This window comes from Plectropomus leopardus, chromosome 20 (genome assembly GCF_008729295.1).
Source record: "Plectropomus leopardus isolate mb chromosome 20, YSFRI_Pleo_2.0, whole genome shotgun sequence".
In the NCBI taxonomy this organism is placed as follows: domain Eukaryota; kingdom Metazoa; phylum Chordata; class Actinopteri; order Perciformes; family Serranidae; genus Plectropomus; species Plectropomus leopardus.
In genome coordinates, this window is record NC_056482.1 from 16075656 (window position 1) to 16091867 (window position 16212).

The window sequence follows — 16212 nt, forward strand, 5'->3', positions numbered from 1 at the left end:
TAGCTTTTTAAAAATAATTTCCTTAATCTATTAATTGCAATTTGCCAGACATCTCTCAGCAGCACAAGAAAAGTGATGTAACTCCAGATTTAATTAATCAATTTTATGAAGGTTTAATATTGATTAAGAAGGTTATCTTTTTAAAGTTATTCTTCAGGTGTAGTTTGTTGTCTGTAAGACACTATAGCACATACGTCTTGTTACTTGAGCGCCTTTGTGTGTGTGTGTGTGTGTGTGTGTGTGTGTGGGTGGGTGTGTGTTTGTTTGTGTGTTTGTGTGTGTAGCTGTCCTTCAGTAGGAGATGAGCCTGGGGAAAGAGCATGGTAGTAATCCTGGCCTAGTTTAGCAGCAATCCCAGGATTGGGGTCAGGCACCAGTAGTAGAAAGTGCAGTGTGGACAGAAGTGTCCCCTCAGGACTCGTGTTGTGTAATATTATAACCTTCATTATGAACTCTCTTACCTCATACCATTATATAGGCGAGCACATTCTATTGCAAAATAAGTATGATGGCCAATTGACTGTAGATGAGGTCTTATTACATTTGATTTTGCTGCATGTGATTCTCAAACAAAATTACTCTGTTTTCAAAAAGTTAAACTTGTGATATATCTACAACAAGCAGTGGCTAAGTTTAGTCAGGGGAGAAAAAGTGAGTTACCAAACTGGTCTAACAGTGAGTATCAAGTTTGTAATTTCTGGTTTGTTAGCAAGTTTTAGTTTTAGTATCCCAGCCAAGTAATTCACTCAGTTAGCTCATAAAAATACATTTGCTTTATTTGGGTCGTCATTGTATACATGGAGCACTTAGAGAGGCAAGCTTTAACATACTGTTCATAAAATTAAGTCTATTTAAAAATATTAAGTTTGCAGCATCTTGAGGTACATTTATTACCTAATATTACTCAATCATTGCGGATTCATCCAATCTTTCTTTCCATATGTGAAATACTTGTAAATCAATAAATGGAGGCAAGCATGATTTAAAAAAAAAGATATTTCAATAATTTAAGTGAATATGAAATTGCTTGATGATTTATTTACCGGTGCTTACAAATCCCACTATTAAAAAAAATAAGCATCTATATTACTAGAAAAATATTTTTTTAAATATATATTTACAAAGAGGAAGTAAATGTATGTACAGGTCATTACAAGAAGTTGTTTAGCACTGATTCAAACAGTTCTGTCTGCAGAAATTTACTTGTTCTCCACATTTGTGTTTATTAAGTTTTCCCTTTCCTCTCACATCATGTAATATTATTTTTAGCTATTATAAATACTCCTATTATTGCCCTGTAACACGACACTGGCCTCAGAACTGGACTTGGTCCTTGGGTGGTGTGCTAGGGCTGACCCTTGCTCCTGTTTAAGCTGATTGCTGAAGATGAATTTCCATCAGGGATTAATAAGTGGTAACATTTTGCAACCGTTGCAGAAAGATGGTTACCACTGAGGTATGATCATTCATTCAATAGCAAAGTTAGTCTTATCTGTTACCAGCTAATTTCACCATAGCTTCAACATGTTCTTAATTAAGAAGACAATTGTATTTGAATGAAATGTAATAACATTCTCAGCTACTCTTTTCAGTTTGAAGGCATCATGATTAAGCAACTGCGGGTTTGTCTTACCTAAATTTCTATGGCATCTCCTTCAGTATTTAAAGTAATACTTTTTATAAAATATGCATCTTTTACTGTAGCAGTCTACCTTTGGCTCTCTACAGTCAAGGTAAACAAACTCATTCGTGACTGGAAGGAAGAAAATTCAATTATTTTAAATGTATATGTACAGTAGTTCAATTATAGTTCTATCTGAATGTACATTCTGAAAATCTAAATAAATATTACATTAATGCACAATATATAGTATGTTTAAAAAAACAGCTCAAAACATGATATACAATCTACAGTGACTTGGGCTTTTCAGCACAGAATTACTTGAATAGTATGTTCACTTACATTTTATATACTGTACATAGGTATCACTTATCACTACACAGATTTATGCACAAGTTTTATCCTCTCATTTTTGCTGTGTTTCCCAAAACAAACAATCACACACACGTGCATGCAACATCTTTGCAATATCTTTGCACCATCTGAACTAACATTAATCCTCATATTTCCATTAAAGTAGAAGAAGATCATGACCAATGTTTTTTTGGCTCACCTGGTTAGTGTCCCTTATAGATCAAATATTGCTCTTCTTCTCCGTGTTCAAGTGTTTCTTTTCTGATAGGAACCAGTTTTTGCAAAGAAATACTATGGCGCTGTGCATTCACTCATGTATCCGTCTTCTTGACATTATTGCATTTTCTTCCTCGGCAGTGAGACAGAGTGACTGGCTGTGGTGTTCAGGTCATTCTCAAGTCGTCTGTCATGAGCGGTCCCATTGTGTGCACGGCTTTTTGACCTTTTAGCACACTGAGCAGGTCTTGGAGCCTGAGCCTCCACCACTGGGGTTGTTTGCAGCAGCTGGTAAGACAAAATCACATAAAAGTCAATATATTTAAGGAACAGCAACACAGCATTTAGGCTTGTTTATGTGTTCTGGCTAACACAGTAACTTGGGATGTTGGTTGGTACTTTACATAAACGACACACAATGGCACATACTAAGTAACTAACTAACCAGAGCAAACATCACTGCAGCTATTCTGATACATTTCACAGTTGTGTGATTAATCAAAAGAATCACTGCACCTTTACTGGCTGCAGCTGCCTCTTTAGCAGCCTTCTGGTCCTCTAGGACTTTGAGTGTAGCCTCATACTCTTCTTTTTTAGCATTCCACTCTTTCCTGTTATTCAGGATGCCATCCAGCATGGGCTGGATTTGTGGGTGGAAGCGAGAAAACTCCTGAGAGTCAAAGGGTCAGACAAATTACATGTTAATAAAAAACAAGTGTGCAAAGATGAAAACAAAGTCAGCAGATAGCTTTTATTTTGTTAGACCTGCAGGAAACCTCTAAATATGCACACATATATGTATGAATAAACTATATGCTTTATGTTAATTGAAAAAGAGTGTACTGTGCAAATTATCTGTCAAAATGAAATATTAAATATTACCTTGTAGACAAACGTGCAGACAAAGTCAATGAAACCACACTGCAGCTTTGGCAGTTCTGCTGCTTTGTTTCTGTCCATCATGGGCTGGTGGGTTCGACAGAAATTATTTAAGGCACTCAAAACATCATATACATCCAGGAAATCAATAACAATAGCAATAGGTAGTGGTTTGTTGTTCCTAAACACCTGACTGACATCAACCATTTTTCTTGGTTTCTAAGAAGTTTGCATTCCTTTTTGTGAATTTATAAGTGTCTTACGTGTAGTGTTATTTATCCGTCTAGTTCGGTAGAAAGCTGTGCAGGAGTTGTAGTCTGGTTAACATGCACTAAAAAGCCAAATCCACTGGTTTCTGACTTTACAGAAACATAACAGTTTCAACAGTGTCTACACCCCTTGTCATTCCATATGTTGAAAAGAGGCCACTGGATAGTTGTATATATTTGCTTGCTTAGCAAGCAAATATATACAACAGATTTAAAAAAAACAAATCTGACAATGTTTGTAACACCAAATGCCAGATATTTCATATTATACTATGGAAAATTTATCTGCAATTGCTTAAATAAATAATTAATTGAATGAAGATTTTCAAGCAAAAATGCCAAAAATAATCAATTCTCCAGTGTGAGCATTTGCTACTTTAATATGATATTTTAAAGTTCCTTGTTTGTCAAATAAAAGTAGACATAATGTAATGTCATATATGAAATGATAACTCATGAAAATGATTTGACGGATCACACCCCCAGATAACCGTAAGTAGTTATGTACATATACTAATGTGTGCTTTCACATTTATGCATTTTCAAACAGAAAAAATTTACACATACACGCTAACTATTTGTATACTCACAATAGGTTGTTGTTCCAGTACTGTCCTCTCCAGGTCACCCTGCTCCCAAAACTCTGCTGCTACTGACAAGGCAACCTGAAAAAAAAAAAACACACACACACACAGTCATCTGTTTAAAAGTAAATCACTTATTAGATAGCACATTTATTAAATTTTTATGCTTCTCACCTTGCTCTGTACCTCCCAAGGCTTGGTGATAGCTGACAAGTCACATGCAGTCATCATCATAGCCCTGAAAACATTTAAGTAGAGGATCAGAGAAATTTAAAGGAACAAAGAGCTACATACGTACGTGCTTGCTGTACTCACATGACAATTTCTTTTCTGGTTGTTTCTAGAGACATGAAGTCAACCCACTTCTTTTCATCCTCATATGTGTGTGAAAGGTCCACAATCTTCTGGAACATGGTTCTTTTCCTAGCAAGGTACAAGTAGAGGCAGTTTTTTTTTTAAACAATTTATCGTTAAATGCTTTTTACAGTGTAAAGATAAGAGAACAAGCAAACTGAGGGAATAAAGTGAGTCAGTAAGAGATCGTGCTGACTTGAAATACAGAGCCAGGTCAGTAGCGATGATGGCGATGTCCATGAGATGGATCACATGTTCTACCTGTCGTCTGTTAAGGTTTACGTAGATATTCAATGACTGTAGATGGGATGAGAGGGATGGCCGTCAGTCATCGTTAGTGAATGCTGAATTTGCTTCCTTTTCACCTCCTCCAAAGTGTAAGTTAGTTATTCACTATTTCAGCTCTTTTTTCTCACCTCGTCAGCTAAGAGGAACTTTCCAAATTCTAGATGATGTCGTTCCAAGATGGAGGAGCCATGTAGCTTTGCCAAAGGGTTACCAGATCTGTCGGCACAAATGAAATTCCTCAGATTTGAACAGAATTAAACATGAGATTAAGAGCAGTTACCATCAGTTTCTAGACTTCAGTACTCATGTAGGGCGGTTAAATTTGGATGATAATACCAAGGTGTTGTTGGCATGTATTGACCTATTTATTACAAACTGTCAAAACATAGTATCCCCTTTCAACTGCGCTATGACTGAGGCTGTGACTACTGGTTATTTTCATCATCAATGAATTTACCCATCATTTTCTCCATTGATTGATTAATCATTTTATTAACAGAATGTCAGAAAATAATGAAACATGCCCTTTTCAGAGAGCCCAAAGTGATGTTTTCAAATGGTATGCTTGCACATCAGCCTACAAAACGTCATTTATTAAAAATAATATTCTTTAGGAAAGTTGCCGGACCATTACAATAGCATTTTCCTTGGGTGAAGGCAACGGCATAACAAACAGCCTATCCTATGCTTAAAAAAGACATATAAATATGTATTTATATGTCATCAATCCTATATTAGATAATGACAATAAGGTTGGCTATATGTGTACACCTACAGCATAAAATCATCATTCTGCATTATTATGGCATTAAGAAGCAGCAGTTTTGTTACTGGACCTCTCTCAAGGGAGCTGATTCTCTGCACACTTAGCTTTGGATGTAGTTTTGCAAAGTATAGGTTGGACACAAGGAAGCTGAAAAGTTTCCAACAGCACTCACTTGACTTGGTACAAGTTGTTGGTCCCTCTGTGATCAATATCATGCAGGAAGCCGGCAGTTATCATGGCCATTACCTCCAGGTCAGTGTAATACCGTTTCAGCATTCCCGTCTGAGCACACAGAGACACACAGAAAGTGATCAAAAAAAATATATTACATTTTATGGTAGTTTTCCTTTTTTTAGACTTTCGTGCATTGAAATCAACATAATGCTTAAAGAAATTAAATAGCTTCTATTGCAAACAGAGTAGAAAATAACTGTACTGTCAAGAGTGTGAACATGGTCTGTCCCACGTTGAAGCCATGACGCCAGTTGTGGTAGGTGATCCTTCTATAGCCTTTACTGAGTGAATACATGAACCGAACCAGCACCTGTGATGAGAGAGCTACTCAATCACAAAGACCTAATGCTTTGTAATTAATCACAATTATGTTTTGTGTGTGTGTCTAGATAACCTCTTGAGGGATCTGGAACTTCTTGACCACCCCAACTTCATAGTACATCTGGATCCCGCACTTCACAAGGTCCATCTCAGAGCAGTTAAAATCTGAAAAGCGGAACTCGTAGATCTCAAACTTCTTGATAAGTGAAGGTAGGTCTTTTTTCTAAGATGAAATGAGAGCAAAAGCAGTGTAAGATAAGAACAAAGTACACAGCACATACGTATAAGTGAGTGGCAGACAGACAGCTCTGCCTGAACATTATTTTCACATAACCAAAGTGTAACACTCATTTATTTGAATTACTCAAATATTTTTACTCCTCAAGGGTAACCTAGGGTATGAATTACATGCCTGACCACTGAATTACAGTTTCAGTCTTACCAGGATTGCTAGCAGCTCCTCCTCTTCACAGTCTCGGGGTTCAAGGTCATAGAGTTCTCTGGTGTTCTAAGGAGATGAAGAAACATTGTGGTTAAAAGTAAGCCTTGACTAAATAATAAGTACAAGTATAGATGCAGTTATAGGCATGGGCGAATTATTAAACAATGGGTTCCTGGTTACATATATGCAAAGGGCACCACCACCTTTCCAACATAGTAGCAAGACACACAAACTGAGTTGTTGTTTTGCGTGTCTTTGTAGCCATTATGCATCTTTTTTTCCCCCTTTGGGTTAGGGTTAGGGTTGTTTTGTGTCTTTTTGTAGGCATTTGTCTTTGAGGTAATTTTCTGTCTTTATTTGTGTCACTTAATAGTCATTCTGTGTCTCTTTGTGGTCATATTAAGTTTGTTCATGGTCGGCATGTGACAGTTTGAAAACCTAGACCCCCCTGATGGCCCCTTAACCTGTAGCCCAGTAGGCTTGTTCAGTAATCCATCCATAGTTAAAAGTCCTCATACTGAAAATACAGTGTGTAACATAGATACTAGACCCTTTCGGATGCCTTGTTAGGGGCCAATGGCTAGTTTAAATTTCAAATAATTTCTTAAATGCAAGTATTGTGATGAAAAATCATAGAAAGGCTAAAATGTGCTGATAGTGTACACTGGAGTTTTAGATAAAGCTAAAGCTTCTCTGAATATCCAGTATCAATAATTAATTAATTAATCAAAAGGTGGAAAAAGATGATACAGTACTGACCAGGATATTCTGAATCTCATCATCCCGACATTTGACATGGTAGAGCACCATGTCTTGAGCGATGTCTTTCCGATTCTCCAGCTTATTCATCTTGTCGTAAGTGTCCGTGTTCAAAACAGACCAACCCAGGAACTGTGTCAAAGCCTGGAAACAGGGATCAAGATCAGCACAATATGCACAGTAGGTATCAGGAGAAGATCATTCACAGGAAAAGTCCATGTTTAAAAGCTTGGTAGACTGTCCTACAAAGATAACCTGTGCTAGATAATAGCCTTTAATTAAGTAGCAGAATTCATGTTAATATACCTCCATGAGCTGCTCATCCTGATCATCAAAAGGCTTTCCATCTTTTCTGTTGTAAAAAGTGGCCACTCCAACTATCTCTTCTTTTTTGTTGACAATTGGCAGTGAGAGAACGTTTTTTATGGTCCACCCGCTGCTATCGAGTGGCTCAGTCTGCAACATTGGGGCAACAAGCAAAAACATTTCATAGGTCTGGTACATGAACAACTCTGAACATCTCTGGACTGATTTTTGGAAAGTTTACGCTTTAGCTTTTCAAATGAATATAGCCGTCGTAAGTCTATTACCTGAAACTCGAACGTCTCGTCAGCAGCTGCATTCATAATGTTACAAATCTGAAGAGCACAAATAAAAAAAAAGATTGATCGTGTTGGCATTCATTTGGTGTCCAACTGATGCAACAGCTTGATGGTAATTTAATAAAAAGAAACTCACAAAACCGCTCTCAGCTACGTAAGTAGGCAGGCCGCTACACAGGGCCCAATGATCTGCAGGCGGATTGCTGTGTGTCAGATGGGCAAGTAGAAAAGTTAGCAGAAACTAGCAGAGATTGTGTCCAAACTGGGATTGGGGTAGTGCTCCCTGTTCTCTGCTGTGTTATTAATGTTTATAAATAACTTCAGAGCAGAAAAGTGGAACCCCCCAAGTTGAATCACGACAAAATTACCTCAATTTGTCTTCTCAGATTCGGTCAATTTAAAATTTTAAGGCAACTCGGACGCCTACTTTTTAAAGTTAAAACAAATAGTTTTCTTTCAGAGTGTAACGGACGTTCATTTATATGTAAAAGTTATGCCCTCAAGCTTTAAATTACAAGGGGTGATTTTTTAGTATTTTGTTGTTTAAATATTAATTAATTAGCAATTATTAATTATTGTGCTAAAACAAAGAGTCAAATGAAAAAGATTTACTCACGGTATTACTTTGATGTCTTCTTTGCCATGTAGTATATAATCAATCACTTTGTAGAAGATTACCTCCTGGAAGAAAAAAATAAAACATATTTAAGAAAAGACCAGAGACAAAGTATCTACTGCCAAGCAGTGTTGACAATAATGCTGGATACATAAAGTAAAAACTAAAAAAAGTACCCTGCCATCAGGAGTAACAGGGCCAGAGTAAGGTGCCTGCTCTCCCATCAACACTGGCCAAATATCAAAGAACTCCTGTGAGAACATAGACAAAAAAAAATGCAAAGAAAAAGTCAGTGCTTCATGGTGACAAATGCATGAACGCAAAACATGGGATGTTAAATTAAAGACGCGATACCTTCTCCTTTGTCATGTCTAGTAAACCGACAGAGTAACGGTCACAGTTGAGGTAGGCTCGGACTGTGTACAAGGCCTTGTGAAACTGTCGCTCAATGTCTGTCAGCTCTTCAAACACCTTGTTGGCAGACCAGAGCAGCAACTAGGGAACATAACGCACATACAGCAGTCATGTGAAGCATGCAGTTCGGTGTTCAGGCAATAATTCTGTATCTGAGTGGGGTAAAAACTCTCTATTAAAACATGTGGGGTAACTTCCTTCACCTGTCCTTTACGTGTCTCACAGCTGTGGAGGTAACTCAGGTGGTAGATCTTCAAGTTTAGTGTGGCAATTTTCAGATACTTCAAAAAAAGCTAAAAGGACAAACAAGAGAAAAGAGAGCAATATAAGTATATGTTACAACACATGACAAATAACATACAGGATATATTATGGTAGAAAACATGGTGGGCAAATTAAATTGGCCCCGAAATACCACATCAGTTTGGATCAAGCAAGTTCTTTGCTCATTGCAGAAAATACTGTACGAGTAAAATTGATCTCAGCTGAGTGAACATGATCTGTGCTTTGACACATAACCCTAAACCTAACCCTCACTGATTAGCTGACTATACAAAGTAAACATCCGTAAAGTATTAAAACCACAGTTTGCAAAACAGACACGACTAAAAGTTTACTTCAGAATTCTAATTACTAAACATCATGACAAAACTATAACTACTGTTACACATGTTGGTTTTTTTGGGGTTTTTCTTTTTTTTACAAATCGTCAACAAACCATTGAGTTTCTTCATCTCTAATGAACCACTTTTGTCATTTTTCTATCTCCACTCGAGTGGACTCGAGTACACACTTTTTCTTTTATCCTTCTTTAGTTTCTTCCATTATCTGTTCATATTAGACTCTCATCTTGGATATGTATTAAAAGCAACACTGACATTTAATGACTTCATAAACAACAGACATGTCTGAATATTCTTTATAGGTTCATTTGAAAGGTAATGACAATACTCACATAGATAACACCCTTGACAAATACAAATACAATTAAAAAATGCATTAAATGCACTATGAAGTGTGTATTTATTTATAATTGTTTATAGCAATATTCCTTCTGAAGTATATGCTATTGAATGCTACAGAGCATATCTTGATATCTGCTGCTGTCAAACAGATTATACACTGTACTAAGCTTTTATTTATTTATGTTAATGATATCACAACCAGTCCTATGGTTCCATGCTGTTAATTATGTGAACAACACTTTATAATAACATCATTAATAAATGGTGAATTGATAGTAGAATAAACTTTAGTAAATTATTGTTTTATTTTAAAATAGTTATAATGATCATTAGTACTGTTTACTGTTTATAAGTAGTGTTATAATGTATAATATTTTGATGGTTAATTGTTGCACATATTATAGCATTTTATGTACTAAATAAAGTATTTGTTAATAATTGGTTTGTTAACTGTCTAAACATTATTGAGATGGCTATTATACAGTTGCAACTGATGATTATAAAAGGTTCATTAAAAAAATGCAGGCATTCAAATAATGTTTGTAGATCAATCTACAGATTAATTTTTAATTTAATTAATTTGTATAGGTTTTTTACAAAATATTTCTGAATGGTTTACATATCATTCTGTGATCATACTTTATATAGCCTATGAAATGTTAAAAGAAATGAAGGAAATAAGAAATTATGGCATTGCTAATGAATAGCAAACATTATTGATTATTTCATTGGTTGTCAGCAGTAAAGTAACTTTTAACTAATGTTTAATTAAATATGAATTTACCATTTATTAGTGATCATTCTAAAGTCTTTAAGCTGCTGTAGATCTAAGTCCATAACTGACTTGACCACCTCAAGCTTATTTCATTTTTGAAGCTTAGTTTATTCTTAATTGGGATTAATGACCTAGCATATGTTGAACACACACTGATGCCACTCGTAGAGACTTTAATGATCAACCACTCGTCTTGAAGGGAATTCCCTCCCAGCTGTAGTGACATACTGATGGCAGCTGTCTTTAAGAGTTGTCATAGAAATTTGATATAATATATAAGACTTAGTTTAGGTCTTAGAAACAGTTTCTATGCAATAGTTTATGCTGATCATTTACCCTGATGTCTTTGGTAAGGCCTCTGTACGTCACAGTGTATTGCTCTAACCTTATATGGGCTTTAGCTGTATGCGATTTGTGCATCAGTGCTAATAAAGTTGCAGGACTCACATCTTCATCCTCAGCAGTGAAATGTGGTCCTGTGGTCTTGTTCAGAGCCATGATCACAGCCACCATGTCTTTGCCGTTGAGGATGGGCGCAGCCAGAATGTTTTGAGTCTTATATTCTGTGAGCTCGTCCACAAATGAGCTGAAGTGTTGGTTCTAAAAGACAGAAAATGCAGGTTTTGAGTGTAAATATGAAGTATACTTGCAGGACTTTCATTGCTTGCTTTCACTGCTATTATTGCATACGTCAAAGGAAAAATGTTTTGAAGGAGACATTTGGTCCAAAATTACATTTATTGCTTGTGTAATATGCAGTTATTGTACTCTTGTTCCTAATCTTTATTGAGATATGAAACATTAACTGCCTCCAATTTAGTACTTCTATGACAGAGACTGATTGTCTTTTTTGGTAGGTAGGTAGTTCTAGGCCTCTAAAGTATTAAAGTTTGGACTGAACCAGTAACCCAAATGACAAATTACTTAATTAATCCATTAAACATTTTCTTTCAGATTGACATAAAGACAGTGTCCCAAAACTAACATTTAGGCATTTATTTTAGTTCAGATATCAGTTCTGAAAATGTATGCAAAAAGTGCATAATGCTTAGATAATGCTTATCTAACAAAATAAATATAAAATTTTAGAAAACTTTTGATTAAAAAAATTGTCTCAATGTAAGTAATTGATTGGGGAAGTTTCATGGTGATTCACCTTTAACGTCTCCCCTTTAGTATTAGTTTAGTGTGTATGAAGGCAGTGTCAATTAAACTTGTTTTGATCTGTTTTAGATTCCTGCTGACTGCTGACTAAATGCCAGAAGCGTCTAATCCACAGCTAGAGCAGAGGCTGATGGGATCTGGAAATAACTGGATTATGTCTGACAAGGGGATTTACACTCTCACTTGGTCAAGTATAGATACATGTCTCTAACTCTTCCTTCACTTGTCTGCAGCTATGATAGGTTTAAAGCACAATATAATTCATGGAAACATACAGATTCAGTAAGGCCATGGCAAACTCAAACACTACATCTGATGGAGTTACAGTTAAATATACGTATGGAAAAAAAATCAAATCAATCACAATATTTTTTGACCAAATACTTTGAAATTGAGTCAATATTGTAGAAATGACTATAGGTGCTCTCATGAGACTTTTGAGAAATAATCATCAGTAATGTGTGATATAATGACTACATGGGTACAGGCAAAAAACAGAACAGCTAGAAGAGACTGGTAAGTTCAGAAAATCACATCATTTTACTGCAATGCAGCCTTTAAAACCTGGTAAAAACACTTATATATTATGATATCCAAAATCTAAGGTGGTATCTAGTCTCACATCACAATATCAATATAATATAAATATATTGCCCAGTCCCAATTTAAATGTTGCCCTTTATTATTTCATTAATTCAATCAGTTTAACTGTCATATGAAACCACAAATGTGACTTTGTGAAATTAAAACCATGTCTCAACTGAGAAGAACAATTCAGTTGCCATGGACACCATAGCTTTATTGCCATTTTCAAACACAACTTATGAATGCTTGTCCATCTGCGACATGTTATTTCACATGCTATTTTTAGGTTTGAACGGTATCCGCATCACTGGGATTACTTCTGGGGACAAGAATATTCTCCAGCGTATTCCTTCAGCAGCATGCTAGTTGTGCTGAGTTTTGATTGTCCTTGGAACATCATTATGTCGATGCAAAAAGCATACACAAATCCAATTTTGCCCAGTTATCAAAATTGCCCCAAACTGTACATAAGAACCAGATATATTTGAGGGAATCATACCAAAGGATAAATATGGAAAAGCCTTGCTGCAACTTTTCTTAACATAAGAAAATATGAAAAGATTCCCTCACAATAACCTCAATGCTGTTTTTTTGTGTTTCGCACTTATATTTTTACATAAAACTGTGCCAAGTGCAGTTTTGTCTTATCTGCATGTCATATTTTCAGCACGACTTCTTAGAGCACAAAGCGGCTGAGTCACATTTAATTGAGTTAATTATGTCACTCTTACAAGCTACAATGGCTTTCAGAAACGGGCTTGCTTCCTATGAGATTAAGATTTAACTGTCAAGAAGATAAACTTTTAATTGTTAGTTAAAGCCACGTGTGTGAGATTTGAAAATTGAAGGGTGTGGTGCCATCTGATGGTATTATCATAAACAACACTGACAGACAGCAATGCAGATATGCTCAACATCTGCACTCCAACCAGTAAGACCTTGATCACTCTAACTTTATGATAACTGAGCTTTGGTGCATTTTATTCCATTCCCCTCTTACCTCTGAGACGTCTTTCACATTAACACTCTTCTTGGTCAGAGCCACGTTGCCGACTATTCCCATGTCTAGTGGGTAGACAATCTCAGAATCCGGGGGCACCACACAGTCCTCCAGCACCGCCTCTGTGTTGACATTGAAGAGCCTCGTGGCGAGCTCTCCAATGCCGTTCCGCTGCCGGTACATGAACAAGCTGCAACGGTCTGCGTGGATGAGCGCACTGATTCTCTTCAGTATCTTGAACACCACCTTTTCCACATTGATGTTCTCCTGCATGTCTTTGATCAGGTCATACATGATTTGGCTTTCTTCAACCTTAAACAGAGCAAGAAAACCCCCTTTTTAAGAATTTGCTTTCAGTAGGCCTAGAGAAGATCAGGACTTAAATAAATACTGAAATTTGTCAGAGGTTATATGAAAAGGTTTACATGGGGTAACTCAGCCTGCTCAACTATGGCAAAACTTGATCATGAGTCTCTATCTGCCCCTTTTTTCTTAACAAACTTATAGTAAAATAATGTAACTTACCTGGCTGAGCTCTTGGAGCTGGCTGAAGTCGATCTCTTGCTCTGAGAGTCCTGACACATTCGATATGGAAGCAGGGCTCATCTTCTTGGCAAAGTACTGTTTAGCAAATGCAGGGTTCTCTTGGAGGAACTTTTCCACATCTTCCTTTTGCGCAGCCATTCTTCCTTCTTCCTCCTCTTCTCCCAAATGTTCCTGTGTTCTTCCTCTTCAGTTCAGTGACCGTCTCCTGCTTGGTCCAATGCTGCCCCCAATGAGCTAATTCCAACTTTGTCGAATAGAAATAAAATAATAAGCAATACTAGGGACGCTGCTACAAGTTTACCTACCTAATCCCCTAAAGAAAAAGAAAAGAATCCTACCCAGGAATTACACAGAAAAAAAGGGGAAAATAGAGGTGGACACATTCAAATGCAGGTAAAAAATAATCCCCCGTTAGTGGGATGAGTGGACTGAGTGAGGGAGAGCCCTGAGGAGAAGGCAGAGGGCTGAATCCAAACAATCCTTCTGTCATCAGCAGATAGTGCTGAAGGTTAGCAGGGATCTGCCTTTGCTAAACTTGTCAGCTGATCATCTGGTAACGGATGTTGGGGCCAAATCATCCAGCCGCCGTGTGCTGCAGTACATGTAGTACCTTTGTAACGGCACTGCTAGATCAAATAAATCTAAAAATATATATATTAAAAACATACTACATGTAAAAGATTTCACACAAAAGCTGCTCAAAGAGAGAGATATGCAATCTCTCTTTTCACAGCACTCTTGAATTCTCAGTTTAACTGTTACATCAAATGATAAAATATATTTATATATTTTCAAAGTAAACACTTTATGTAGATTTGAATTTGATATGTATGTAGCTCTTTTAGTCTACATAAATATTTGTAAAAACAGCGCAAAGCGAACAATATAACTAATCAGCACATGTCAACCACAGACCAAATGACACTACTTCCAACTTAGACCCTAAAGCAGACAAGAATAACACTCCTAATTAAATTTGGAAAATAAGGAATCACAGTTTGGTAATGCCTGTAATTCTGGTAAATTTCCTATCAAGTATGTGATAAAAAATAAGGAATATAAGATACACATTGTACATTCCTGAATATTTTTAGTTTATTCTGTAACTCCAATTTTATTTTTCAGTTTAAGCATACAGTATACTGTCTCTATCTCTCTCACACATGCAGGTCTACCTGTACAAGCTCTTTAAGTCCTTATTAAACAAGGCCTCATCTGGCATAAAGCCCTATTTAGTTAGGACACTAGCTGATTATCTCAGCACCCCAACTCTCCATCTCTCTCTACATGCAATCTGTAATGCAGTCTTCCCGCAGTGTCTTTCTCAGTTTCCACATCAATGACTGTCATTATCATATTTAAGAGACTGACAGTAAGTGATATCCTGAGGAGGCTGGATGCTAGAAACTATGTAATTTAACATGTGTGATACAGTATGATAGTACTGTCAACAACAAACAGACACAAAGTGGAAGAAGAGCCATGTTTCGTGCTTCTGTAAGAAAGTTAATTCATTTAGAGTAGGGAGGACCTGTCTATAATAAGGTTACATAAACACCTTAAACAAAAGGTCAAATAGATAATCTGCTTCCACTATAACATATTACAGCAGGTCCAGTGTGTGTGTGTGTGTGTGTCTGTGTGTGTGTGTGTGTGTGTGTGTGTGTGTGTGTGTACGACAAAGAAAGAGTGAGTGACGGTAATAAGCTAAATGATGATATGAGATTTGAAAGTCTGAGATGAATCATTCTGGCATAATTTCATCACAAATTTGGGTCAAATGTGAGCGGGGCTAATGTGAAATTTGTTGACACGTGCTAACCAATAGTTAAATTATAAATTGAAACTATGACTGTATTCTGAGAAATTAAAACTATTTTAAATTTTTTTTTTTTTTAAATTTAGTTTAGAAAAAAAGTAACTTCACATTCCTACTGATAAATTGCTTTTAGAGATGGACAGCTTTTAATTGTTCATGTGTTCTGGTTATTTTTTCGAGTAACATGTTCAAATTTGTTTCTGCATAGGTGGCACAATTGCACAACATGACTTTAATCACAAATGCTCTGAATGAGCAAGTCCATTGTTACATGTTGTTCTACTTGTTTAATGTTCAAGACCCTGAAAGCCTGCTCTTGCCCAAATATGCTACCATCCCCTTTAAATAAAACACATGGGAAGCATGATAATAATAATGATGATGATGACAATAATATTAATATTAATAATGATAATTTAAAAAAAATAAACACATAACAACAAATATTACCAGTTTCAACTCCACATTAATAAGACTTTATTTTATATAATATTAAGTTGGGGTTTTTGTCTGTTTGTTTTTTAAGGCGGAAATGTTCAGTGTGCCTGTGGAAGATAATACACATATTTTATGATGACTACAGCTTGGCTACTATCTTTTAGACCAGGCACCTTAATGCAAAAAAATTGCGTTAATTGC

The 16212-nt window shown here is 36.2% G+C and overlaps 1 protein-coding gene across 1 annotated transcript; it reads right to left on the reverse strand.

Moving 5' to 3' along the window:
• Positions 1–2420: 2420 nt before the first annotated feature.
• On the reverse strand, positions 2421–13892 carry pde6b (phosphodiesterase 6B, cGMP-specific, rod, beta). The gene is made up of 23 exons (XM_042509400.1): positions 13734–13892; positions 13209–13520; positions 10907–11059; positions 8923–9012; positions 8660–8800; positions 8482–8556; positions 8306–8370; positions 7826–7892; positions 7678–7725; positions 7394–7543; positions 7088–7231; positions 6329–6394; positions 5960–6109; positions 5768–5875; positions 5504–5613; positions 4694–4781; positions 4474–4574; positions 4239–4346; positions 4098–4161; positions 3930–4004; positions 3074–3157; positions 2708–2861; positions 2421–2479 (listed from the first exon to the last, which is right to left on the reverse strand). Exons 1-23 carry the CDS (start codon positions 13890–13892, stop codon positions 2421–2423), a joined length of 2571 nt encoding a protein of 856 aa, XP_042365334.1.
• Between the last annotated feature and the right edge of the window lie 2320 nt (positions 13893–16212).

Bases quoted from the DNA above. Each gene is read 5' to 3' on its own strand.
- pde6b (XM_042509400.1), bottom strand. From the start codon at position 13,892: ATGGCTGCGCAAAAGGAAGATGTGGAAAAGTTCCTCCAAGAGAACCCT. The intron at 9,013-10,906 runs GTGAGTCCTGCA...TTGTCCTTTTAG, and splicing joins TCACTGCTGAGGATGAAGAT to CTTTTTTTGAAGTATCTGAA. The intron at 8,557-8,659 runs GTATCGCGTCTT...ATGTTCTCACAG, and splicing joins TAGACATGACAAAGGAGAAG to GAGTTCTTTGATATTTGGCC.